The sequence below is a fragment of the Marmota monax genome, unplaced genomic scaffold, assembly GCF_021218885.2.
Source record: "Marmota monax isolate L192 unplaced genomic scaffold, Marmota_monax_Labrador192_F-V1.1 WCK01_AAM20220418_F8-fsc00362, whole genome shotgun sequence".
Lineage (NCBI taxonomy): Eukaryota > Metazoa > Chordata > Mammalia > Rodentia > Sciuridae > Marmota > Marmota monax.
This window is the reverse complement of record NW_026694757.1, coordinates 5,508-32,017: the sequence shown is the minus strand read 5'-3', so window position 1 is coordinate 32,017 and position 26,510 is coordinate 5,508. Positions and strand designations below refer to the sequence as shown.

At 62.0% G+C, this 26,510-nt stretch overlaps 1 protein-coding gene across 1 annotated transcript; it reads right to left on the bottom strand.

Annotated features, from left to right (window-relative positions):
• Nucleotides 1-441: 441 nt before the first annotated feature.
• Nucleotides 442-18,348, bottom strand: Mgat5b (alpha-1,6-mannosylglycoprotein 6-beta-N-acetylglucosaminyltransferase B). The gene is made up of 10 exons (XM_058572778.1): nucleotides 18,333-18,348; nucleotides 17,540-17,921; nucleotides 16,015-16,148; nucleotides 11,851-11,981; nucleotides 7,807-7,962; nucleotides 7,005-7,151; nucleotides 6,806-6,922; nucleotides 2,922-2,996; nucleotides 2,351-2,607; nucleotides 442-2,001 (listed from the first exon to the last, which is right to left on the bottom strand). Exons 1-10 carry the CDS (start codon nucleotides 18,346-18,348, stop codon nucleotides 1,803-1,805), a joined length of 1,614 nt encoding a protein of 537 aa, XP_058428761.1. The 3' UTR covers nucleotides 442-1,802.
• Between the last annotated feature and the right edge of the window lie 8,162 nt (nucleotides 18,349-26,510).

Here is a 26,510-nt window from a genome sequence, read left to right as displayed (position 1 = left end):
CCTTGGGCAAGGTACTTAAACTCTCTGTGCCTCTGTTTTCTCGACGGTAAAATGGAGAAATGACCCCACAGGACAGTCAAGCACAAAAGTGACCACTCCTACATCAAACTCCCAGTCCGGTGCCATGAGTGACGTCAGCCTCCATAAACCATAGTCCTCTGGGATCGCCTGGCCTTTATCAGTGCCCGGCCTGCTGGAGCCCGCGAGGCCAGCTCAAGGTGGGCATGACAGGGCACTACTCTGCCTGTCAAGCAGGTGCAGTGACGAGGAGGGTCCCTGTGGTCACCGCGGGGAGGGGTACACCGGTCCCCGGTGCCAGCTTTGTAACCCAGGGTCCCGTGTGCTCCAAGGGACATAAGGCAGAGCCCCGGGCCCCGAGCCCCACCTCCCGATGAGCAAGCCGTGGAGGTCCCCGTAAAGGACGAGGAGTGGCACAATTCCTCTTTTGCATCTCACATCCCAATAAAATATTTATTATTTCAAGAAATAAATCTTTAAAAAAAGAGAGAGAGAGAGAAAAGAGTGTCTCTATTGCTTTCCCCCCACGGGTCAGGTCCTGGGGACATCGAGTTCTTCCCGCCGTCGTTTCTGCGGCCCCGGGGCCAGCCTGGCCAGGAGGGGCTCCCAGGACCGGTCACCTCCAGCCCTCCTCCAACTCTCAGGCCCCGGGGCTGCCTCCCTGGGCGGGCGGCCGGGTGGACAAGACCTCTCCCGGGCAAGGGGGTGGCAGTGATTCTGAAAGCCTGAATGTGGAATCAGACGGGGGACGGGCACCCTGGGGCGGGCAGGCATGCCACACCGATGGGCACGTGGCTCCATCTTGGTCTGAGGCTGGACGAAGCTGAAGGGGGACACGGATGCAGCACGGACGGGTGGGGGCCGCCGGGAGCTGGGGGCCCGGGCAGCGGGGACGGGCTGGGGGTGCCCGGGGTGGTGGGCAGCCCACCCCAAGCCCTGCCTGCAAAAGATGCTGAGGGTGTGGGAGCCAGCGTCTGGGGACCTGGAGGACACTCCCGGGACACCCGGAGGGGCCCCTGCAGGCCGAGTGGAAGCCTGCCCCTGGCCGGGCTGGACGGAGGCTGTGGGGCAGATCCGCCCATCTGGGGCTGCAGGTCATGCCACTGGATTCAGGCCGCGGGGAGGAGATCTGGGACAAGCAGGACGGGGACAAGCCGGCCAGGGTCTAGGTGGTCCCGCACCCAAGTGGAGAGGGAGGGGGCTCAGGAAATGGAGAAGGAACAGGGCGGGGCGGGGCCGAGCCGAGGAGGGCCCCCCAGCCTACCTCCCACAACCCTCCCCTCTGTCCACCCCCAAACAACCCCAGAGGGACCCGGCTGGCCCTGCGTGCTCGGCGGCCCTCACAGGAAGAGGGTACACCCCGCAGGTCTCTCCCAGCCCAGGCCTGGGCCAGGCTGCTGTCCACTCCTGGGCTCCCCCAGTGGACCCTGCTGCCCATGTCATAAATCAGGAGGCCCCACCCAGGGCCCAGGAATGGCCAGGCTCTTCCCCTGGTCCAGACCTTACCTTGCACAAAGCAAGGGGCCTCAGACCACCTGCTCCGGGGCCTCTGGGACCCTCCGACCAGCCCGATATCTACTTGGCCGTGAGTCCCGGGTGAGAGCGAGGACCCCCAGGTGAGTGCCCGGGGCCTGTCCTCCCCTGGACTGTGCTTGGCTCTCCCCGGGCCACTTCCAGGCTGGGAGGGAAGCCCCAGCCGGGGAGCCACAGGCAGGCGAGTGGCTGGAGCTGGGGTCTGCTGGTGCTTTCTCTGTCGGGAGGCGCAGGGCAGGGCCTCGGCCACCTCACAGGCAGCCCCGGCACAGGGCCACCTGGCCCTTGCGGAAGTCGCGGCAGGGGCAGAGCCGCTGGTACTTGGTGCTGGAGCCGGCGCAGCTGAAGAGCAGCGGCTCCTTCTGCAGGTAGCACTCCTGGCCGGGCTGCGCGAGGGCGGGGTACAGGTGGTGCATCTCCCACTCCGTGCTGTCACAGGGCACCTGCAGCCTGCGCGGGCGCCACAGCACGGTCACCACGGGGGCACTGCCCACCTCTCCACACCCCTGCCCCAGACTCGGGAACAGGCAGGTTCAGCTCCTTAACGGCCTCTGGGAGCCTGGGGGACAGGGGCCGGGGTCCCAGCTGGAGGGACGCCATGGCCGCCTGTGGAGAAGGTGCCCACCCAGCTGGGACGGGCCCCAGGGGCTGGGACACAGGGGGGCCTGGGAGGGAGCGTCCTGGTGGCGGCTGGGTCCACCAAGAGCACAGCCACAGACGCGGATGCCCCCCCCCCACCGGCAGGCCCCTGACGGACCGGAGGGCAGGCCCCCCGGGCGGGCGGCGGGCGGGCACTCACTGGAGGAAGGCCTCCTGGCTGTTGAGGAAGGGGAAGAAGGACGGCTCGCAGACCAGCCCGTGGTCCAGGCAGGCGTCCGTGCAGGCCCTCCCGGGGGCGGCCAGCCAGGCCCGCAGCGAGTGGGGCGGGGGCCAGGCCCCGGGGACCTCGCTGGCGTTCCGGGCCCACTCCAGGTGGGTGGCGTTGGGGGCCAGGACAAAGGGGCTGTGCGAGGTGCGGGTCCCCGGCGGGGCAGGGCTGGGCGCTGCACAGAAGTCCTGCAGGAGGAGAGCCGCGTCAGGGAGGCGGAGTGGGCCGCAGATGGCCTGGCCACCCAGGACCCAGCCTGCAGCTTCAGCAGGAGCCACGCTGGGCACTCCCTGGGGGCCCCGCCCGCCCGCACACGCCCAGGTCACCTGCTCCTCCAGTAGCCCCACCCGACACCCAGGCGCCCCCAGGGACTTTGCAGGAAGGCAAGGAGGCCGAGGTCAGGGACCTGCGCAGCTCCTACCTGCAGTGTCCGTGTGTCCCACAGAGCCCCCTGCCCCGCCCTGATGGCCTTGGGACGGGCAGGGAGTGGAGGGCCACCTACCTGGTGCTGGATGTAGGCCTGGATCCGCTCCAGCATGCCCTCGCAGGTGTACTCGTAGGGCAGGTAGGGCTCCACCTGTGGAGAGGCCTGTGGCTGGGCCCGGGGCTGGCACTGGGGGATCTGCTCTGCTCCCAGGCCCAGGGAGCAACCACCCCGTCCACCTGGGCCCCTCCGCTGCCGTCCCTGCTCCCTACACCCTCCAGGGGACCCTGGGGACTCAGGCTCAGCCCTGGACCCTTCCTGTCCCCGCCCCTTCCCCCACCTGCCCACAGCCCTGCCCTCCACCCCTCCTGGGCTCTGTGCCCCCTCCCCAGCCTGGCCCCTCTTAGATGTCACCCCGTCAGAGCACCCTGAGCCCATGTCCTCCTGGTACAGGGCCGCGTTCCCGGAGGTTCTCAGCACCCCAGACTCCTCCCCCCGCCAAGACCAGCACCTGAGCCCCTGTGTCCCTGCGTCCTGCCCACGCCCCCCGTCTCTCTCAGGAGCCCACGGCCCCTCGAGGGCGGGGACTAGGCTTGTTCCCCAGAGTCCCTGGTGCCTGGTACCACGCCTGGCACACAGTGGGCCCTCAGGTTGTGGGCTCAAAAAGCTCCACCTGATCCCCACCTCAGATGCGGGACCTTCACATACAGGGACACAGGGCACTCCCAGTGGGAGGGAACAGGTGACATCTGTAAACCGCCCTGCCCAGGCCACATGTGGCTGCGAAGGAGGCGCTACACAAGAGGCCGTGTGCTACCTAATGGTCTCAGGGTCCAGGGTAGCCTGCGCGGGGGCTCGCGGGCAGAGTGGCTGGAGCACAGGAGGCGAAGGAAACCGAGAGGCAGGGGGCACCTCCCCAACCCCCTCCTGTGCTTCACCGCAGGCCCAGCAGAGAGCCGCCTGGGAGGGCCCGCGGGTGGAGAGGGCAGGGGCGGCAGGACGTGGCGCTGACCAGCCTGACCCAAGAGGAGGTGGCTGCTGCCTTTGGCCTCCCCAAGCCCCGCACGATGGTACCTGGCCTGGCCCCGCCCCGCCCAGTCCCCAGTGACGCGGTCTCCCTGCTGCCACTCCAGGGATGAGACCCTTGGCCCCGGGGGTGCCCCTCCCTCCTCACCAGGGGACAGCAGGATGTCCAGCAGAGCTACGTGGGGCCCTGCTTCCTGCAGAGCCCACCTCTTAGGGCTGCAGGCCCATCCTGGACCCTCTGACCAAAGGGACATTCCCAACACTCAGGGCCCCAGGGAAATAGACCCCACTGCTCCCCTTGAAGCTGGTCCCGGCCACCTTCTGACTCTAGGGACAAGAGGTCACCAGCCTGACCCTGTCCCAGGTCTGGCTTACCAGGCACTGTATCTGTTCTCAACCCCAGGGCTGCTCGGAGTCCCAGAGAACCCCAATGTCCCCCTCCAGCCACCCTGCACATCCCAGCCACCACCTCTGTCCCAGGTGCTGTGCGGGCCTGTCCCACCCTGCTCTCCTCCCCACCCCCCACAAGTGGCCACGAGGACCTGACGCCCAGGGCAGAGTCCAGCCTCTGACACGCTGCCCCTGCAGGCTCCCGGGCCAAGTCCTCAAACCCAGGATGTAAAGAAAAGGCCCATGGAAGGGATTTTCCTCTCCCGGCGTCGCTCCAGCTCTAGGGTGACAGCAGATCCCCGAGTTATCCCCCGTGTTTGAGGCACTTGTCACGAGGTGATTCAAAGGCCCTGCACGCAGGGCGCGCTCCCGTCCTGCCTGCCACGAATCCCCCGTCGGGCAGCAGCCTGCCTCCAAATCACCCCCGTTAGGTCTAGTGACAGGCGGGCAGGGCATCAGTCTCCCCAGGGTGACAGGTGCTGGGAGAGGCCGGGGCGGGCGATGGCCTCATCTGGGCTCTGGATGGAGATGCAGCTGCCACCGCCCAGGGCAGGGAAGGGCAGCCGACCTGCCCTGGCCACGCGGGGTGGGGGGACTGGGGGCCTGGTGTCTGCAGGAGGAGCAGCTGGCCCCCTGAGGTGGCCCTTCGCCCCCCACCAGCTGTTCCTCAGTGGACTTCCTGAAGCAGATTTGGCACCCCCAGGTGGAGTCAGGGGCTGGGTGGGCCGGGACTGCAGGAAGCCCTCCCTCCCCAGGTGATTCTTGGGAGTGTTGGAGGCCCCAGGGGTGAACTGCCAGGAAGAGGGGGGGCTCGGGAGGAGGCTTCGGGCAGGTGGGCCTGGCCTGGGGTCCCGGGGAGGCCTGGGGTCCCCGTGAGGCTTGGGCTGGCCAGATGTCAACACCTTGGCTCCTGGGTCCCTGGTCATGGCTCCCCTCCCTCCCCGGGGCCGGGGGTTATTTTTAAATTAACTGAATAACAAAATTAAACAGATGTTCATGTAAACACATAAAAGAATGAAAAGGAAGCCCCCAGCCCCTCCCCCCGGGCAGCCTCCTTCCTCAGTCCCAGTCCCCGAGTCCCAGCAGCAGTGGCCTGGGACTCCAGGGCTCATTGGTTCCCATGCACAGCCCCCTCCCCTGCGCCAGCCTTCAGGTCTGGGGAGGGGACACCCCCCACAGGCTCCTTCTGCTTGGTGGTCCCTGGAGGTCAGGCCAGTGCTCACGGGGCTGGGGAAGAGTCTGGCTGGTGGCCCTCCCCACCCTGCCCCTGCCCCTCTGCAAGAGGAGGCCAGCAGGGCCCAGGGAGGTGGGCTGAGGACTGGGGAGAAGGAGCGACGGGGGCGTGGGCTGCGAGTGGATCGGAGTGACCCCCTCAGCCCCGAGGCCCCTGCCAGAGGCTGCTGCCCGGGCTCTGGCGCTCCGGGCCCCACTCAAACCCATGAACCTGTAATAATCCGCCGTCCAGCCTTGACTGGGGCCTGGCCAGCAGCCGGGCTCCTGCTCACCTTAAGCTCTGCAAGGCCTGGCCAGGACTCCGGGGTGACCCTGGGCTCACCCTGTCTCCACCCCTAGGCCCAGTGTCACACGGCCGGATGGCGGCTCCCCACAGCCCCTCTGTCCTAGACGGTCCACCCCAGGGCTGGCTCCAGGGAGCCGGAGGAGGACCGTCCACTTCCTGCTCCTCTGGGATGTGACTGAACCCCCTGCCCAGGGGCCCCAGGGTGAGGAGCTCCAGGCACCCTGCTCAGGACCCCCCCTCCTTCCTGGGACCCCTCCCTCCTGACCCCTCCCAGAGAGTCCCCCTGTGGACCCCTGCCTCAGGGCACCCCAGAGGAGCCAAAGCTCAGTCTGTGACTTGAGGGACTTCCAGGGGAGAGGGAGGCGGTCTAAGCTGATTCCCAGGAGGGGAGACAGTCTCGCCGGCTGCGACCGAGGGTCAGAGTGAGCTCCTTGGCGGGACCCTGGCCTCGTCTGTTTCAGCTAAAGACGTGTGCGCCAGGACCTGGCAAGCCCTGCTCGGCACTCACTCTAGAAACACTCATCTCCAGACAAGGACGGACGGACCTGAGTGCTCCCATCAGGAGTGAAAACTGATCTTGTCCACCAGGTCCCCAGAAGAGCTATGTGCACATTGTCACTCGAGATGGGCTGCTTAAAGGATACAGACCCACACCTAAAGCAGGGTTTGAAGGAGCTCCACGCTTTCATCCTGAAGAATTTACTTAGCACCCAATTTGTGTTAGGAGTGCTCACAGGGCCTGGCCCTTCATTGTGCTCAATAAGTGACTCTGAAACAGTGGCTACCCTGTAAGGTTGTGCAGGTCGTTCACTGCACAAAGGTATGCTCTCTAAAACCCACGCACTGGGTTGGTGAGTGAGGGCCTCTGCTCACTCTCCGGTCCATGTGGCTGGACTCAGAGGTAGGTTTGGGAGGGAGGTGGACTCCTTGGCCGAGTCTGAGCTTAGCCAGAGGGGCACGTCTCTCTGGTTACATAATGAGGGCCCACAGTGTGAGCAGCGGCAGTCCGGCTGGGTGCGAGGCTCACCTGGGTTTTCATGATGGCCTGGATGGCTGCTTCGAACTCCTCGGAGTTGTTGTAGTCCACGGTCCACACGTAGGGCTTGCCGATGAAGTTCTCTGCGTAGGGGTGCTGGGAGAACACCTGGCCGGCAGACAGGCGGCCCTCTGCGTCCCGCCCCTTTGCCCCGTCGCCCCCCCTCCCGGGAGCCCCCGCGCCCACTCACCTCCCTGGAGGTGGGCTTGCCGCGGAAGAACTCGTGGTTGAGGGAGCTGTGGGGCGGACGGAAGCGGGACTGCAGGAAGACGCAGCCGTTGGCGATGGCCTCCAGCGGGGCCGGGCCCTCGTAGGGGAAGCCGAAGCCTATGAAGAGCTGAGCGGCCCGGCACAGGTCAGGGAGGGCGGGAGCCCGGAGCCAGGCAGGGTGGGGGCCGGGCAGCAGGCACCCTCCCTCTGGGCAGGCCTGCTCTCCCCAGGGTGAGGCTGGGGGGTGCTGTGGTCTGTGACCCCGGAGGGGAAGGACAGCAAGGATCCCCAGCCCAAGAGGCTGCAGCTGACTTCCAAGGACCCCCCCACCCCTCACTCCTCCTAAACCCTGATCCTGCACCCAACATGCACAGGGCTGGCTCCCAGAAGGGGCTTGATCAGTGGTACTGGATCGGGGCTGCTGTGTGAGGTGGTTCAGGTCGTTCACTGCACAGAGAGATCCTTCCCTGTGGACCCGCAGAAGCAGCCCTCCAGCATGAACGACCCCAAGGAACTGCAGCCAGGGCCTCTCCCAGCCTGCCCCCCACCCACTCGGAGGCTCCAAAACACCTGCCTGGCTCCTGTCACCCACAGCCAGGCTGTGGCCCTGCCCAGGCCCCTTTCTGGCCCTGCCTGCTGGGCACCCATGTGTGCCCCGGGCTCTGGCCGCTCCCCCCGAGGACTGGACGCAGGGCTCAGGGCAGCAGAGCCCTGGCAGGTGTGGCGGAGGTGACCGCGGCTCTGTGGCGGGCTGGGCGAGGACGTGCGTGCGGGGGACTCACTTTGGCCTTGCGCAGCAGCTGCTGGAACTCAGGCTGCGGCAGGAGGCCGTGGTTCTTCACGAAGGCGGGGACCTCGGGGGGCCGCTGGCTCTCGTAGTACACGGTGCCGTGGACCTCCATGTACTTGTGCAGGATGCCTAGGAACTTCTCCTTCCCCTGAGGAAGAGGAGGCGAGGCGGCCTCACCCCGGGCTCCAAAGCAGCTGTGCAGCCCTGGGCCAGGCCCCGCTCCTCTCTGGTCCTTGGTTTTCATCAGTGACTCGGCAGCTTGGACCAGGCCAGAGGGTTCCGGGTTATTTTTAGCCACGGAGTGTTTCTTCCAAAGGAGGCCGACGGGGACCCACTGAGAGGGATCCAGGTGGGTCCCTTGGCCTCCTCGGTACCTCAGAGGACCCCGAGTGCCTGGGAGGAACTGGGTGCTCTCAGGAGCTCAGGTCACCCCCCACACCCACCCCTCATCCCTCCACCCACCACCCGTCTGTCCGTCTGCCCATCCATCCACCCTCCTCTCCTCAGGAATGATCTGGAAGGAAAGGTGGACCAGAGCTGGAGTCGCCCCTGCAGGCCACCCTGTTCTAGTCGCTGCCGTCACTGTCATCGACTGAGGTGATCTGGGACTTTAGGGCCACTGGCCACCAACCAAGAGTAAAGCAAAGCCCCTCTGGGAGGAAACAGCGTCACCCGTGACCTCAAGTCATGTCCCCTTCAGAACCCGAGAGGGAAGGAACAAGGCCGACTCCAAAACTCGTCGGAGACGCCAAGGACCTCGCGGACCAAGGTGAGCAGCCCTGTCACCTGAACCCAGAACCACGGCTCTGGGGCTTCTCGCCCACGTCCGTCCCCACAGCAGCAGACACCCACTGAGGAGCAGGGGGTGATGGAAGCCCGGAGGGAGGGGGAGCCTGAGAGCCACCGAGGGGCCTCGCAGGAAGGAAAGGCCGGAGAGAAAGCAATGGCCTCTGCTCTCACACAAGGGACTGCCCCTGGGGACCTGAACCAGGGCACTCGGAGGAGGGAAGAGAAGGCGGGAGGAAACCCTGGGGCTGTGGGGGCAGGGGAAGATTCCTGGCCACAGTACAAAGGCCCAACCCACAGGCCACACCTCGGCCTCAGTATGTTAAGAACCCTCGCTCCTTGAAGGATGCTGTTGAGAGAAACACGCACAGACCAGGAGAGAACATTTGCAAAGCATGAGCTTGACAGAGACCTTGGATCCAGAGACGTGAAGAACCACAACAGCTCAGCAGCAAGAAAATAAGCCAGACGTGCGCCACCTCGCGACTTGGGAGGCTGAGGCAGGAGGATCGCGAGTTCAAAGCCAGCCTCAGCAAAAACAACGCGCTAAACGACTCCGTGAGACCCTGTCTCTAAATAAAATTTAAAATACGCAATTGTTTTTGCATCAGGGATTAAACCCAGGGGCACTTAACCCCTGAGCCACGTCTCCAGCCCTTTTTATTTTTTATTTTGAGGCATGATCTCACCAAGTTGCTGAGGCTGGTTTTGAACCTATGATCCTCCGGCCTCAGCCTCCTGGTATTACAGCATGCCCAAGCAAAAATTTTAAAGATGCATGACTATAAAAGATACAAGGAAGATAAATACACAATATCTTCAACACCACCAGTCATTAGGGAAACGCAAATTAAAATTAAAAAAAAAAGTGCCATTCCACACCTGTTAGAAGGGCAGATGGCTAACATAAATTTGTAAAGGGAACTGAATGCTCACACATTGTCGGGAAGACTGTGACATGGTATGATTCCTTTTCTTTAGAAGTTTAACAGATTTCTACAATATGGCCCAATCGTTCTGATCCTACGTATTTACCCAAAAGAAATGAAAGTATGTATTTGTACAAAAATTTTTAAATGAACGTTCATAGCAGCTTTCTTTATAATACCACATATCAGAAATGACCCGAATGTCCATTAACAACTGAAGGAACAGACAGACTGTGGTATATCCATACAATGGAATACTACTGGGCAGTAAAAAGGATGAACGGTTGGTTCACACCAAAACATGGATGAATCGAGAGATCACTACTGAGAAGGTCCACACAAACCTGAGTACACACTGCATTATTCCACTTACATAAAACTTTAGAACATGCAAACTAACCCATGGTGACAAAAAGAAAGCCCCTGGTTGCCTGAAGATGGGGGAGGACAGATGGGAGGAAGGAGACTTTGGAGAGAGTCCCTATGCTGACTGCAGTGGTGGTTTCACAGGTAAATGTCTATGTTCAAACTCATAAAATCGTGAACCTTAAACATATTTAGTTTACTGTATGTTGATTATCCTGCAAGAAGATGGCTAAAAATATTTTTAACTAAAAAAATTCAATACCGTGATTTAAAAACGCCATCCAGGGCTGGTGTCCAGCTCAGGGGCACGACACCCACCTTGTGTGCCAGAGCCCTAGGTTAAGCCCCAGCAGCGCCCAGGGAATAAAGCACATGAAGGGACCAGACTGTGGCTACAGACCAAGGGCCACTGGGCAATCTAGGTCTGGAGTCCCCGGATGGCACTGGTAAGAATCGTCCCTATCACGCAGAACGGAGACAAATGAGAGGACCCAAGAGCTGGCACCCAGGGAGCACCCAGGGGTCCAAGGCCTGTCACCTTGTTGCCGCACACCCTGCACAGTGCCCCAGTCCTCAGTCAGAGCCCAGAATGAGGTGGGATGGGGCTGCTGGGGAAAAGCCACTTCTCAGTGTCCCGCCCAGGCATGGCCGTGGGACAGGGATCTAATGTCAGACAGGTGGGAAGAAGATGACCCCGAATGTTGCACCCTCTCCTTGCTCCTTCTCGCTGGCTGGAACACAGCTGTCGTGGCTGGAGTGTGTGCAGCCGTGTGGACCCACGTGGAAGAATGGGGTGAAGATGAAACCTGGGGGCCCACACAGGAAGGGGGGCCCAGGACTCCCGCCAGCCCAGCGTGACTACCTCCTGATTTTGTGACCAGGAAGGAAAGCCAGATTTCAGACTTGTCTGAATCACTGTGGTTGAGGTTTTCCTGTGACAGTGGGACCTACCCTCACGAGTGCAACCGTGGGAATCACTAAGAAAGATGGTGCAGCTGCGATCCGTGTCTCCACCGTCGGCAAGTTTACTATGAACCCAGACCTCAGGTTTATCCCAACCACCCTGTCCCTCCCAACCCTAGCGACCGTCCTGTGGCCATGCCAAGCCGGACTCTGACCAGTAGGGACCTGCTGTCCCCATCACCGTCCTCCCTACAGGAGCCACAGACCCTGAGTGCTGAGTCAGGGGACATCCCCGGGGGAGCCCACCGAGCCTGCTGGGAGCCAAGGGCATGCTGCAGAGGTTCCATACCTGGAGCTGCCTCGTCGCCAAGGGAAGCACAGGGAACAGAGAGAGAGCAGTTAGCGACCCACCAGCAGTGTCACCCCAGGCCACAGCTCTTCTCCCCACCCCAGTCCTGAAGAGGTGGCTCTAAAGTTCAAGCCCTCCTGCTGCGGCTCATCCCACAGAGTCCCAGCCTCAAGCCCCCTCGGGGCACACACTGTCCACGGCCTTCGGAGGAGGGGGCGGAGGATTTGGTGGCAGTCCTCTATGCAGTCCTCCTCTGAGTTACTGCAAACGATCAAGGCGGGGGCAGACAGTCGTCGTCAGCCTCGGGCATCTTTAAGTGTCAGGGACTTTTATTCCGGAACCATTACTGGGAGACATTTTCCACCAACCCGCGCCGGCGGTATGCAGGAGCCGGCAGCCGGGAAGGAGGGAACTGGTCAGGTACGGCCTGCACCGGAGGGACCCGGCCTGAGTCGGCAGGGCGTGGCCGGCACTGCTGGGGGCGTGGCTGGTGCCCGGGTGAGCGTGATTGGCACCGCAGAGGGCGGGGCCTGAGTCGGCAGGATGTGGCCCGTCTGCGTGGGCGTGGCCAGCAATGTTGGGGGCGTGGCTGTGCCCGGGTGAGCGTGATTGGCACCGCAGCGGGCGGGGCCTGAGTAACAGATTGGCCGGCACTGCTGGGGGCGTGGCCCGTCCGTGGGGGCGTGGCCGGTACTGCGCTCACCTTCCAGATACTCGCCTCCTTGCCGTATACCACGGCCATGTTGTTGGCCTTGCTGCCTTTGATGAGCTGCTTCTCCGTCTCGTTGAGTTCCTCGGACACGAAGCCCATGAAAGAGTTGTCCGGGGTGTGAGCTGCAGCCCGACCACGCGGAAGGGAAGGGGTTACCAAACAGCCGAGGGCGCACCCTGTCTCCCTGTCCCGCAGGTCCCCGTTTGGCAGGGTGGGGACGGTGTGGGAGGTGAGGGTCAGGTGGGAAGAGTGTCCCGCAGTGTTCCCGCCTGTCACAGCTCAGAGCAGGAAATCCAAAGGGTCGTCCAGCCCTGCACTGTTTTCAAGTGAGGAAACTGAGGCGCAGGGCCCACGTGCCCAGACTGTCTGCTGTCCTCTCAGCCCCTCGGCCCAGAGCTAAGGGTCCATCTCTCTTTGCACACCTCGTGTGTGATACCGCCTGCATCATCCCAGTTAGGATTGTCTCCATCTCCCCCATCCCTGCCACCTGGTCCAGGCCACCCTTGTCTCTTGCCTGGAACTGACAGCCTCCTGCGGGGTCTGCGGCTCTCTTAGCATGGACTTTCCTCCAGGGGTTCTAGTTAGCTTCTATCAGGGTCCTCCTCTGCATAAGACCCACAGGCCAAAGTCCTCCCAGCAATCTCCAGGCTGGGGACACCTCTTGGTCCCTGCCCCCACACCTGGGGCACTCCCTCTCCAGACAGTGGGTTCTCCAGTGGCCTCGCAGCCCATCCCCCATGGCTTTATGCCCTGTCACAACACTCCTCCACCAAAGTATTGCATCTTGATTACTGTCGGAATATAAGCCCCATGAGGGCTGCAGCTATTCCCTCACCTCTGTGTCCCTAGCACCTGGCACAGGGCCCGGCTGGGTGAAGGACAGAGTGGAGGACACATCTGCACATTCACACCCCCAGCATCTCCTCTGCTGTGCCCTCTGCCTGGACTGCCCGTCTCTCATTTCTTGAGAAATAAAATCCTATCCTGCATCAGGACCCCATTCACCTGTTACCTCCTCCCAGAAGCCCCTTTGGGGTCCACAGCCCTCCCATAGGGCCCACCCATGGGCCCTATGTGGCTGGGTCTCTGTTAAGGCACAGTCTACACTGGGACTTCCTCGTCAGTCCCAGGACCCCACGTCCCAGGGTCAGGAGAGCCATTTGCTCCCCTTCCACAGCCACACCTTGAGTGCCATGCCATCAGCTCTGTCTGTCCAGGAGGATGAGGGTCACACACCTGCAAGGCACAAGGCCTTGAATGAATGCCTGCTGAATCCAATTAAGTGCACTCTGTCCTCTCAGGTGGAGGCTGCTCTGGCAAGGGAGGTCAGGGGCAACTGCATATCCTCCATCTCCCAGAATGGCCTGGATCCCAAACACCCTATTTCTCCATTTAAGATGCACATTTTCCACATTTGAGCAGTTCTCAAATTGGGACGTCAGTGCTGATCAAACGTGTAGGCTGAGTGTGGCATTTCCATCTGCCCCCTCGAGGCCACAAAAAGCCGTGATCAATAACTGTGCGTCCCAGGGAGAGACGATGGTCTCCTGTGGAGGTGCTCCCAAAGCCCCCAGAGTCCTGCAAACCCCACACTATACGGGTGGGCCTCCCAGCCCATCTCTCGTCCAGACCTGCAGGAGCACAGCTCAGGCCCCAGGGCCTGGAGTTCTCCCTGTGAGTGGCCAGGGCAAGGACAGCTCTGCTGCCCAACCCAGGGAAGGGCCCCAGGGGGCAGGCAGCCTTCCCCGCAGCCTCCAGCTGGGGCTGCCCCCAGGCCACTCTCCCTCTGCAGTTTCCCCTGTTCTCCATGTCTGAAAAACCCGTAGCCCTCCCTTCCACCAACTCCACCAGAAGGGACAGGTTCCAAACGCAATTAGCCAAAGGAGCGGGGCAGGGGGGGTGGGGGGAGGCAGCCCCCTCCCACAAGGTGTGCTTCCTGCCTTGTGAATCCTAACTGGCAAGCTTCTCTCCTTTTCCTGCCCCTTCTTTCTTCAATTTAATCAGCTAACATTCTCCGAGGACCTGCGTGGGCTCCAGAGATGAACATAAATCAGGTAGTGGCCCTTGTTCAGTGGTTCCTGACCTACGGGGAAATCAGTGCCCACCACCTCACTGAGGCGCTCCACACAGACTCGCCCACAGTGAAGAGGGAGAGGCAGCGCTTTCTGCCTGGAACAGGAGAGCAGGGCATAGGGAGGGTGGCGGTCTGGAGAAGAGACTGGGACTTGGGGTTTTGCAAGATGAGTAGGAGTTTGTCAGGTCTGAAACGCACACCCTGCAGGATCTACCTGGGACAAGTCTTAGTTTCTCAGGGTAAGTCACCGCAGGGGACTCTTAACTCTTCTGCTTCCCCATCCTCTCCCATCGCCCCTTTGGCCAAATGCCAGGATAACATGCTTATATAAAATCTTTTCCCCTGACATGGCTCTAGCTCAGGAGCCTAGGGTGGTTCCCAAGTGCAAGCTGAAGGCCTTTCGCTAAAAGAAACTGCTCCTCTGTTCCCTGATCCCCCGGGTCATCTCTCCAGCCTCCTATCTGCTTCTTCCTTCCATGTGGGCTCTGACTCTGTAGCTCCTCGACATCCCCAGCCTGGGTCACCCCTTCCCTCCCCCACATTCTCCCTCCTTCCAGAAGTCTGTTCCCTGGGACCCATCCTACATAAATCACAGCGAGAAGCCTCCTGCAACCCGGAGACTGGCAGGGAGGAGGGATACTGGCAGGGAGGAGGGAGTCTGGCTCCCCGAGAGCTGTGTGACCTCATGCAGGCCGTTCGACCTCTCTGGGCCTCAGTTCCCTCACGGGGGACTCAACGGGTTTCAGGCACTTCCCACCCTCCCCCCTCCTGGGAACCAGGCAAGCCATTCCTTGTTTATTCAGAAGTCACATCTTCTGGGATCCGGCCTAGAAAATGGCAGAAAAGCTTCCAAGCACCAAGGAGACACCAGGAACTTGACCGCTAAAGAGAGACCGTACACTTCACTCCCAGCAAGCCCCCGGGACTCTGCCGTTAATCTAGGCTCAGTCCTCACAGGGTGCTTATCTGGCTTTCTGGCCCAGAGCTTTCAAAGAGCCACAAATTAGACGTGCAAGATGCTGCTGGAGGACAGACCGAGGACAGTCACAGTTAACGGTGACAGTAGACAGACCCTCAACCAGGGGCTCCACACACCTCGGCGTCCCCCAAGGGCAGGCCGCGCACCAGGGGACAGAACCCACCCGAGTTGCCGAGGAAAGGTTCAGTTTCAGGGTGTAGCATCCAACAGGGCAGTGGGTGTGTGTATTCCAGAGTCTCATTAAAAACACAGGGTGCTCAGCCCCCGCCTGCCCCTCGCCTGGCCGGCTCTGCAGGCGACCCCTCTAACAGCTAGCTCTAGGGGATCTGCCTCACCCATCTCGTCCCCTCTCAGGACCGCCCCACCTGGGTAAGAGAAGCTAAGGTGCTGTTGAGATTTGCAGGGACCCTGCCTGCCAGCTGCTGCAGTCCCCAGCCACTGCCCTGCACCTCTCAGGAACAGCGAGTGGGGACTTGCAGCAGATCACCCATAATGCAGCTGCCCCCTGGAGCACGGAGGACCCTCCAGAGCCACCTCGAAGGACCGCAAAGAGATCAACAAGGCCACAGGGGAACCAAGACTGCCCCCTCCCTGCCTCCACTGAAACCCAGAGCCCTTGTCCCCAAGACAGGGCTGAGATGTGGGGCCTAGGCTGCCCGCCCAGTACGGCCACCCTGGTTAAAGCTCCTCCTGCTTTGCAACAGGACCTTTGGGGCTTGGCTGGGACCCCAGAGTCTTGGTTAACTTGGCCCAGGACTCGGGTATGGCCCTGTGCTTGGGAAAGCTGGCCTGCTCCCTCGCCACCCATCATCATTGTCCAGTCCACTCTCCAAGTGTCCCTGGAAGGCCACCAAACCCCTGGCCCTGCACTGTGTGCGCAGTGCCCTCCTGGCCTTGGGTGGGTCACCCGCAGGCTGCTCCCTCCCTGATCCCTGCCCCCAGGGAGGCTCCTCTGCCTCACACACTGACCACCGGGAGCTGGGAGCACGTGTCACCCCATCCCTGCGCCTGTGCCTGCGCCAGGACTAAAGAGAGCCTGCCTCCTCCGCGCCCCCCCCACCTCGAGCTCCGCCCCGCCCCCGGCCCCGCCCCCGGCACTCACGGAACATGGTCATGAACTGCTTGGGGTTGAGGTTCCAGTAGCCCCAGTTGGTGCGGTAGCCGTGCAGCGTGGCGTACTCCTCGTGGTTGTACGCGGGCTCTGTTCCAAAGGTGTCGATGACCCGGATTCGGCACCTGGCCCCCAGGGATCAGGAACAAGGGTCATGCTTCTCTGTGTGTCCCTGGGCTGGGGCTGCCCCAGCCACGAGCCCTGTAACTGGCCAGTGGCTGGGTCAGGGAAGTGCCAGGAGTGGGAGAGCTTGGCCTCCCTGTGTGACCACAGCAAGTGCCTTAACCTCTCCGTGTCACCTTCCAGTCAAGTGGGATCACAACAGCCCAATCGTCCTGGCCCCCTGGTCCCTAGTTAGTGTCCAGAAACTGTTACGACTGCTGCCCAGGAGCAGCTACTTAGAGGGGGGGTCCCTCCCTGCTCTCCCCAGGGGCCCACCTATAACATTTGCACTTTTCTGGCTGGGGGTCCTGTGGGGACCGTGTTGGGGGTCAGTGCCCCAGAGCCTGACTACCTGGGCAGGGGCTGGGTGGTAGGACTGCCTGCCCTCCTCCCTTGCTGCCCTTGGGGGGAAGGCTCCGAGCCCAGGGGGCTTTGCCTCTGTGGGATCAGCCAGCCCCGGGCTCTGAGGCCGCAGAACATCCCTGCCCCCCGCCTGCAAGTGGGCCCTGAGGTAAGGCAGGGCCTCCGCCTCCCAGGACGCTGCCCCGCCCCAGCGACCTTCCAGTAACCCGGAGTCAGGCGCCCAGTGCTGAGGCTGGCAGATCAGGGGCGGAGGAGGGCGGGAGGGGGGCGCTGCGTGCCTAGAGAACGCGCATTAATAATAAAAGCAATAACACTGCCTGTCATTTTTTTTCCTTAATAAAATCATGTGGGATAGGCAGTGGGACTGGAGCAAACGTAATAAATAGCAGGGCTCTCTGTGCTAAATGAAACCCGCATCCCGCTGGCTGCTGGAAGACAGGGAGCGATGGCACGGGCCTTGCTCCCGACCCAGGGGGTGCAGAGAGAGGAGAGTAGTGCGGGAACGTGGCCCACCTGGGGCACAACAGAGGCCACGCCCCAACCCCCTGCACAGCAGAGGCCACTCCCCCAGTCCTGCACAGCAGAAGCCACGCCCCCAGTCCTCCACAGCAGGGGCCACGCCCCCAGTCCTGCACAGCAGAGGCCACGCCCCCATCCTGCACAGCAGAGGCCACGCCTCCAGTCCTGCACAGCAGAGGCCACGCCTCCACTGGGGCATCCAGTTCCTTTCCACCACTCCCTGCCCCCTCTATCCAGGAGACCCCAGCCACATGCAGCCCAGGGACCACGGAGGACTCTCCACTGTCCTTGGTTTGGTCATCCTCCTCCTCAAGGGGCAGAGCTCCTGTGAGATGGGAGCAGCAGGAATGGGAAGGGCAGAGGCTGGGAGAACAGTGCCTGGGCAGCTGGCTGTCCGGCAGGGTGTGGGGAGCAGCTTTCTCCTTTGTCTACAGACACCGGCGTCCCCACCGCCATCACCAGGCCCTCTTACCGGTACTTCCTGAAGGAGAGTCCCATGTGCTGCTTCATCTGCTGAAGGCCGTGGTAGTCGGTGTAGATGAGGTCGAAAGGCAGGGGCATGGTGAGCGGGCAGTTCCCCCGGCCTGGCGGTACCCCTAAGTTACTGAGAGAAGAGCCCTTGAGAGTCTGAGCTTCAAGAAACTCACCTTTTCTATCAGATCTGTGCCTGGAGGGGCCTCCAGCCCACCCAGTTCCTAGAGCCCAGGGTGAAAAAGGAGAGAGGTGTAAAAAGGCAGTGAGGTTAGTGCAGACTCTTGGACAGGAATTGATGGATGACTGTGAACAGTTGTGCAGGTATATCACTGCACAAGGGAGTCCAGCCAGGGGCAAGGGGCATTGAGATCTAGCCCAGGCTACCTTGCCAAACTATATACCTGGCCAGGGCTACCTGCTCCTCCTGCAGGGCTGTGACTGCCCAGAGAGGGACACTAATTCACATAGTGCCAGAAGCACTGGCTACGGTCCCTCGCATGTTTGTAGTGTGTGTTTGGAGCCAAGGGTCCCAGACCTCCTGCTTCAGTACAGTCCTGCTCTGCTGACCGGGCTGCTGGCTCTCCAGGGCAGTTCCTGGCTCTCCTGGCCTCTAGGGACCTGCTGCCCACGGGCCCAGAGTCCTCTGAGGCTGGGAGCTGCCTGTGGCCTACCAGGCCACTCAGACGCAGTCTTCATCTGGGACAGCGCTGCCTCTGGTGGCTGAGCAGCTGCCGCTTGGCCAGACTGGGGGGGGGTCCCTCTGCTAGAGCCTTGGGGTCACCCCATCTCACCCGGCCTGGAGGACATGGCTGTAGCCCTGTGGCTTCCTCTAGAGTCACTGTCTTCTCAGCCACCTCACAGCAGCAGGGCACCAAGCCCACGTAAGCCCCTCTGCCCTCCCTCGGGAGCCCCAAGCCGACTCCTCCCTGTCTCTCCCCTGCGGGCATGAGGTCACTGTCTGCGACACACATTCCGTGGGTGTGTACTGGCCCCTGAGCCAGGGAGCAGGTCACCTGCTGCAGGGCCCCTCCACCTTCTCCTACCACCAGGCCAGAGGAGGCAGCCCAGGGCCTTGGAACCAGGGCCAGCTCCCGAGATGTCCCTCCCTGTGGTCCTCCCGTCCATCACATTGAGCAAACATTTCCTGAATGCATGTGGCTGCCGGGCCCTGCGCCCCACGGAGACGCACAGCACAAGTCCTGGAGCACAGAGCCACAGGAGGGGTGTGGCCTGGGGGTGTGGCCTGGGGGTGTGGCCTGGGGTGTGGTATGGGGTGTGGCCTGGGGTATGGCCTGGGGTGTGACCTGTGGGTGTGGCCTGGGCTGTGTGGCCTGGGCTGTGTGGCCTGGCGCGGGCAGGAGCCAGCCAGCCAGGTGCTGGACGCTCAGGGAAGGGCAGGGAAATGAGGAAGGGCCTCCCTGAGAGAACTGCGGGTAGAGCCTCCTCTTCCTCCCAGCAGCTCCCGGAGGGCAGAGAGGCCTCCTAGGGCTGGACGTGCCCAGCCTCTGCCTCTGACCAGGCCACTGTGCCTCCCAGGGCTGCCCACCTCCCTCGGATCTGGTTCAGACGCTGCTGCTGGGAGAGGTCCTGGAGGCCCTGCTTCAGGGGTCCACCCTGCAGTGACCTCAGGCCAGGGAGGAGACGCGCCTGGACAGGGCACCATGGATCAGGTCCAGGGGCTACATCTCTGGCTCCCCGACACTGGCCAGTGGGAAAGTCCCCGCCTAGAAGGCTCTGCGCTGTCCGCAGGCGCTCAGCACATGGAGGGTAAAGGCTGGGTGGGGCGGGGGCTGGCGGGCAGGTCCCCTGAGCACACCGTCCAAAGTGGTGCCATTTTGATGATGTTATGGTCACCTCTCGACGAGGCCGTGACAGAAAGACCTGGGGGAGCTGGCCACCATGGAGATCCAGGCATAGGGGCCTGCGCCCTGCAGAGACGGGGTCGGGGCAAGACAGTGGGAGGCCCCCCTGTGCCCCCACCAGCCAGAGCACCCCACCTGGCCGAGGCACCCCCACCCGGACAGAAGCTTTGCTGCTAACGTGGACAGAGGACAGAGACATCCTCCAGCCTCTCCCCGTCCCTATCTGTGAACCTCAAAGGCCTGGTCCCTCCTCCCCCCTCCCCCGGGGCCCTCTCTAACCCACCAGGAGCCTGGCCAGGGCTTCCAGGCCCCAAACACCCGGGAAGGGGCTCCCACCACCCAGAGGCCACCCAGAGACCTCGTGAGATGTCTGGTGGCCCTTCAGTTCTCCCCCAGCGGGGCTCTGGCTCCTTACGCCAAAAGTCCCCCCAAACTCCAGCTGGTCACCGGTGTGTCCCTGTCCCTTCTTCCTCACTCCCCCACCCAACTGAGAGCCGCGGAGGAAGGGCCACGGTGATTCCCCGCCGTCCCTTACAGAAGGGAGGAAGGGCACCGCTGCTCCTGAGCCTCGGGACCTGAGTCCAGGGAGAAAGGCCACAAAGGTGGGAGCAAATCCCCGGGAGACTCTGTGCTGCTGTCTACGCCTCCTGCCGTCGTCCCTGTCACCTTCCTGGCTGCATTCCCCATGCTTTCAATGCCATCCGTCGACTCATTTCATCTCAGCAGCTACCCTAGAGATCAGACCCTTCCACGTTCTATTCCCCTTTGCAGAGCAGGAAACAGAGAGGTTTAGCAATTTCCCCAGATTGCACAGGCTGGAAGGAGTGGAGGGGGGGTGGGAGCCAGGCAGTCAGATTCCAGGGTCCACACTGCCACCCGCTGAGCTCCGCCAACCCCAGGCCCCTAGATGGCAGACTGCACAATGGAGGATCAGCGGACCCCAGGGAGTCCTGGGCCACCAGCAGAGACGAGGCTCCAGTCCCAGTTTTGCTGCTGCCCTGGGTGAGTCACAGGCCTCGAGGAGCCTCATTTTCTCACTGGCAAAAGACCGACAAAATGAGCCGAGATGGGCCCCTGGGTCGTGAGACAGTGAGTGACAGCTCCGCCGCCGAGAGCACTTGGAGGCGACATCTCCTTCGAGAACACCGAGTCCCGTGAGTCTTCTCTGAGAGCAGCCCCCACGCCTCATTCAGGCCTGGCCCTCTCTCCCCAGGCACCTGTGACGGTGTCCCCTGCCTGTCCCCGTCCATCGCGGCCTTTCTAGAGCTCTCTGCAGTGGGAACCGGCACGTCTCCCCAGGGCTCTGGCCTTCCCGGGCTCCCACTGCCCCTGGGCCACACCCCAGCTTTCTCCCCACCCTGCCAGAGCTCCAGCCCTGTCCCCAGGGGCTGTGGTGGCCTCTGCTGGCGGCACAGGACGCCCTGTGGGTGCAGTGGGGTGGGCAGGGAGCCCTCCTCTGCAGGGCGCTGGAGCAGCGAGGCCCCGCCCCAAGGGGCACTGGAGCCAGAGCCCAGGGCCTCCCGGGTGCCGCTGCCCAGCGTGGAGAGGGTCCTGACAAAGCCAGGGACAGGGAGAGACGCCGGGCAAGACACCCTCAGGGAGCTCTCACTTCCTGCTCCTGTCGCGCAGGAGACAGGCGCAGCAGGACCTCGGTCACTGTCACCCCGCGGCCCTCTGCTCCTGCAGTTCCCGTGGGCCAGCGCCTCCCTGACAGAGACTTCCCTCAGCCTAGAAGCTTCTTCTCTCTCCCGTTCCTGACTCACACATGGCCTCCTCTTCCAGGAAGCCTTCCTGAGCCATAGGCACCCCACTTCTGCACCCTAGGCCTGGTCACCCCCCGGGGATTGTCCTGAGCCGCCGCCTTCCTGCTGAGGGCAGGACCAGGTCATCCTCAAATCCAGGGCTGGGGACGGGATCTGGCCCAGTAAATACCTTCTGTGTTCACGGGGAAGGAACTGTCCCAGAGGCCGGGGGAGGAGCCCAGGTGAGGCTGTCGACCTGGGTGTGACCCGGCGTGACCCGGGCGTCCTGTCACTCTGCATGCTCCACACTGGACTTGGGGCCTCCGTGACCCCAGAGCCCGTGGCAGCAGGAAGAAGAGACAACAGAGTCCCCTTCCCAGGTGTCCATGGAAGCCCGGGTCTCCTGGCCCTGGAGGACGAGGGCTTTCAATCTAAGGTGACTTCGCTGAAGAAGTGCCTGCAGAACCTCATTGCTCTTGTCACAAGGAATCTGCGCTTCGCCCATGGAGAGCCGAGAGGGTCAGAGCAGGCTGTGGGCTTATCGCTGTAATTCACGCTCACTTTTATGGCAATTTTACACTAAGTGCTTGGCTGGAGCAACAGCAGGAATTGAAAAGCACCGTCCCCGACAACCTCCAGCCCGGGGCCTGGGGAGGCCCAGCCGGCCAGTGCTGCCTGCAGGACCCTGTCGGGCGCCTCTGCACTTCCAGGGCCATGTCCAGGGGAGGGCCTCTGAGCCCCCAAGCGCCTGGGCAGCGGAGCAGGGCAGGGTATCCCTAGGAAGAGGCTTTAACACACCCACTGCCACCAGGAGGCGCATTCACAGGGGCCAACAGGGGCGAGGGGGTGGGGTACAGGGGTCAGCACAAGGCGTCTCTCTACGTCCTGGGGACTGGGGGAGGGGCAGCCCCAGGAAATGGAGACTTTTACAGCCACCTGGCTCTTGTCTGGCCCCTGTGCCCAACCCAGACTAGCCTACCTACAAAAGCCCAGGGTCTTGGTGGGGGACAGGGCCATGACATTTAATGCGTACCGAGTCTCGTCTTGCCAGGAGAGATCTGGATGGCGTGATGGCCACAGGACACTGAATGTGCTTATAGCCACTGAGCCATGCACCAAAAATGGCTAAGATGGTGGATTTTACAGGACGAGTGCTTCACTATAATGAAGAGAGAAAGGCTGCCCCGCCCACGTCCCTGGCTCCTGTGCCCAGCACTCCATGTCCAGAGGTACTGAGGTCCCCCCACCTGCCCGGGGTGCCCAGCTGGCCAGGCATGACACAGGGCTTCAGCAAATACCCAGAGCAGGATTGACTCAGGAGCTTTCTGCTAAAGGATCAAACAGTTGGTTGGAAATGGGAGGAGGGGGGAACAGAGAGCCTGGGGGGGGGCGGGGCCAGGAATCCACAGGCTGAGTTCTGATGCAGCGGGAAGGGCCCCCCTGGAGCTCCCCCGTGGACCTGCTGGTGGCCTTGCCTGGACACGAGTCCTCGGGTGTCCGCCTCCACTTCTATGACATGTTGCTCAGACAAACCTCCCCGGTCTCTTCTAAGCTAAAAATTCTCTGGCTTTCTCTCTCTCTGTGCCTTTGGTCTAGGGTAGAAATAATCTCTCCAGGTAGCGCTCAAAGTCGGGAACAAAACATTCCCTCTCTCTCTCTCTCCCTCTCTCTCTCTCTCTTCCTCTCTCTGTGTGGGAAGGACCTAATTAAAACGAATTCCTACAAAGCGCTCCGAGATCTTTGGTGCCAGTGCTAAAGCGCACACAGGGATCCTCAGCTTCTCTGGACGCATCTGCTTTCTGGGAAGGCACGGCAGGGACGGCCCGGGACGTTTCTGTCTCCCCAGGCACCTGCTGGCCCTCTGAGCCCATCCAGTGCCCACCTCCCTCCTGAGCATCGTGGGCACTGCCTCCCTCGCGTGGCCCCACTCCCCTCCCCGCGAGCACCAGGGGCAGAAGGAGCCAGAGATTTAACTGGGCACCTAATGAGCTGCCTCGGGACGTAGAGGTTAGGACCGCTAATGAGGAAGGAATGACATTCTCCCACGGGTTTTCTTCTCCTGCTCAGGAAGGGCTGACCCTCCCCTGCCCGACAGGAGATTCCTGCTGCCATCAAGATGGGCCCACCCTTGGCTCCCTCTGCTCCTGCAAAGGCAGTGTCCTTGGACACCCCCACAAGCCCCAGTGCCTCAGAGGGTCCTGCCAAGGAGAGCCGCCAGACCCCTGGAGCAAGGGGCTCAGAGCAGATGGGAGCACATCCAACCACCCCTTGGCCACAGTGACCACAGGACAGAGGGGGCAACCAGGGCAGGTGTCTCCCCACCCCCGCGCCACGACGGGGACCTTGCCCAAGGCCAGCGAGTTCTCCCCGGTGTTTTCTCCTAGTGAGCGAGCTCAGGGCTAAGAATAGGCCCAGCTCCCAGGAGAGCCAGCGAATCCGCAGACTCATGCCTGGACTCCGGGAGCTGCTGCTGCTGCGGGGGGTGGGGTGGGGGGGAGAGCGTGGCCCCCGCTGTTTCCGCACGTCTTGCAGACTGGCCGGTTTATATAACGAACGCCTGTGGAGGCTCAGCACGGGCCAGGCTCCCAGTCCACACCAGGCCTGCCACGCACCACAGCCCAGCGGCTAGCCCAGTCACCCAAGGCTGGACAGCTCCTGGTGCCAGGCTGGCCCCAGGCCATCTCCGTGCTCCCAGGGGGGGCCTGATATCAAGTTTCCTTCAGATCCTGGTGGAGCTCATTTCCTGGGGCTCTGATGCGTCCATCTAGTCCCACACACCTCTGTGCAGAGGCCCTGGAGGGCAGAGGACGGGCAGGACTCCACTCCCAGGCCCAGCGAAACAAACCTCGCATGAAATGTGGGCTGAAAGGAGAGATGCGAAGCCTCGTGTCCCTGAGGGGACGGCGAGGGCTCTGAGTCCTTCCCAAAAAGGCCGAGCACAGCAGAGAGCAGTCTGGCCTCCAGGAGGCTGCCTCCCTTTTATCAAAGCCCCTTTGTGGTTTGAGGGTCAGTTCTGAGGCCCAAGCAGAAGGGTGGGGCCCTCCAGGCCCACTCTGCCCAGCGTCCCCCTCACCAGCCTCCTCTGTCCCCATTTGACAAGACCCTCTCCAGGTGCACAGGGTTCTCCTGCCTCAGAACCCCGAAGCCTGCTCCAGGGAAGAACCCCAACCTCAGCCTCTTGGAAGCAATGCCCCATGGCACCCCATCTGGCCCCCAGGCCACCCCACCCGCCTGAGTGCGCAGACCCTGCCCACAGCCGGGGTTTCATTAACTGTGTTTTCCTTTGCAGCCACCTGCTCACTGAGGGGACCAGAGCAGGGCTGGGGAGGGAGGTGAGGCCGCCTCAGGACACAGGTTTGAGGGCAGATGGTGCGGCTTCTCCAGCGTCCTGACGTACACACAACCGACCCTCTCCAGGGCAGCAGGGCAGGGAGGCCGGGGATCCTGTGTCCCTCCTGGACCCCAAGGGAGAATGAGGGGCTGGGACCAGGGCAGCCCCACCCCAGATTCCTTGGGAAACACTGAAGTCATCCAGCCCCTGGCAAACACCCCTTCCTGCGCCAGGTGCCCAGGCAGGGAGCCGTCAAGTGCCCAAGCTCCCTGGCCCCAGGTGCCTCCAAACAGTGGACCAGGCCAAATGCCCACCTCCCCCCACACACAGCAGGACAAAAGTGGAGAGATTCCCTGTCAATCAGTCGCTCCCCTGCCTGCCCGGCTCCTCCCATGGAGACGCTAGTCACAGGTGCTCGGCCCAGGAAGGAGCCGGCGCTTCTCTCCCTTTTCCTATCGCATGGACTTAAACATCCGAAAATATTCCAAGCATCCAGAAGATAAAACAAAGTCTATAAGGAGCTGAAGCACCACACTCCCCAGCCTCCGCCCGCCCGCTTGGCATCCCATCCCACTTGGTTGGATCGTGTTGTTTGTTTTGTTGTTTTAGCGTGACCCAGGACAAGCCGGGCGCAGGCGGGTGTGGCATGTCTCCTCCCCTCCTCGTCCCCCCATTTCCAGAAAATGCTCCCCTCCCCATCAAAATAAAATGGAAACCATCAGAGGGAGCGCCCTGTCGCCAGCCCCCCACTCTGTGCCCACCAGCACCCACACCCCTGGTCTCCTCCCTCTCTCCTGGCCACCCCGGGAGGAGGCTGCCTCCTCAGCACCCAACTTCTCCCCACTTCTGTCTCCTTCACGCCCTCATTTAAACCTGCTGACAACCCTCCCACCTTGAAAAATAGGCCAGCCTCGGTGACGCCCACGTGTCTCCCTAACGCTGCTGACACGCCCTATCCCAGTACCCACGAACCTGGCCTCACACAGTAACAGGTGAGGTCCAGGTGAGGTCACCCGGGGACCCCTCATCTAGTGTGACATACAAAGAGGAAACTCGGACCCAGGACGCGCAGGGGCAAGAGAAGTGGAGACGCAGAAAGACGGCCATCTCCAAGCCTGAGAGGGCCACAGACGGAGAGTGGGGCCTGCAGGGGACTCTGCCTCCCAGCCTCAGCAGGAGCCCAGCCTGCCCACGCCTGGACTCGCACTCTGGCCTCCAGAGCTGTGAGCTGGTCGGCTTCTGCAGTTTAAGCCCCCACCTGGGGCACTGTGAGCCACAGCCCGGGGGAGACTCTTGCCCCTCCTGGGACTCCCCCCCACCCCAGGAAGCACCTGCTCTCAGTAGCTGTTTCCCAGCAGGCCCTCCACAGTCGCTGAGTCTGTGACCTTTGCCCCCACGACTCAATCAATGGCTCTTTCTAGGGTCCACAATGATTTCCTTGTGGCCAGATTTCTTGGACACTTCTGTCTCCTTGCTTGACTTTATTTTTTATTTGGTACCAGAGGTTTAACCCAGGGGTGCTCACCTACCCACTGAGCCACATCCCCAGCCCCTTCTAAAACCTATGTTTTCTAGAGACAGGGTCTCACTGAGTTGCTCAGTACTTCACTAACTTGCTGAGGCTGGCCTTGAACCCAAGATCTTCCTGCTTCAGCCTCCCAAGCCACTGGATTACAGGTGTGGCCACTGTGCCCAGCACCTTGCTGGACTTTATTTTTTTAATATATTTAGTTGTCGATGACCCTTTACTTAATTTATTTATTCATACATAGTGCTGCGAATCGAGCCCATGCCAGGCAAGTGCTGTATCACTGGGCCCCAGCCCCAGGCCCTGGCTTGACTTTGAAGGAGTGTGGGGCATCTCTGGCCACCCTGCCCTTTCTGAAGCACCCTCTCTGGCCGCGGTGTCCCACCCCTCTGCTTTGCCCCTTGGCCTCTGCCTCTCGGCCTGGGAGTGCGGGGTTCTCCAGTCTCTGCTCTCCAGCCTCCCTGCCACTCGGCCGTGCATCCACACTTGGGTTCAGCTTCCAAGGT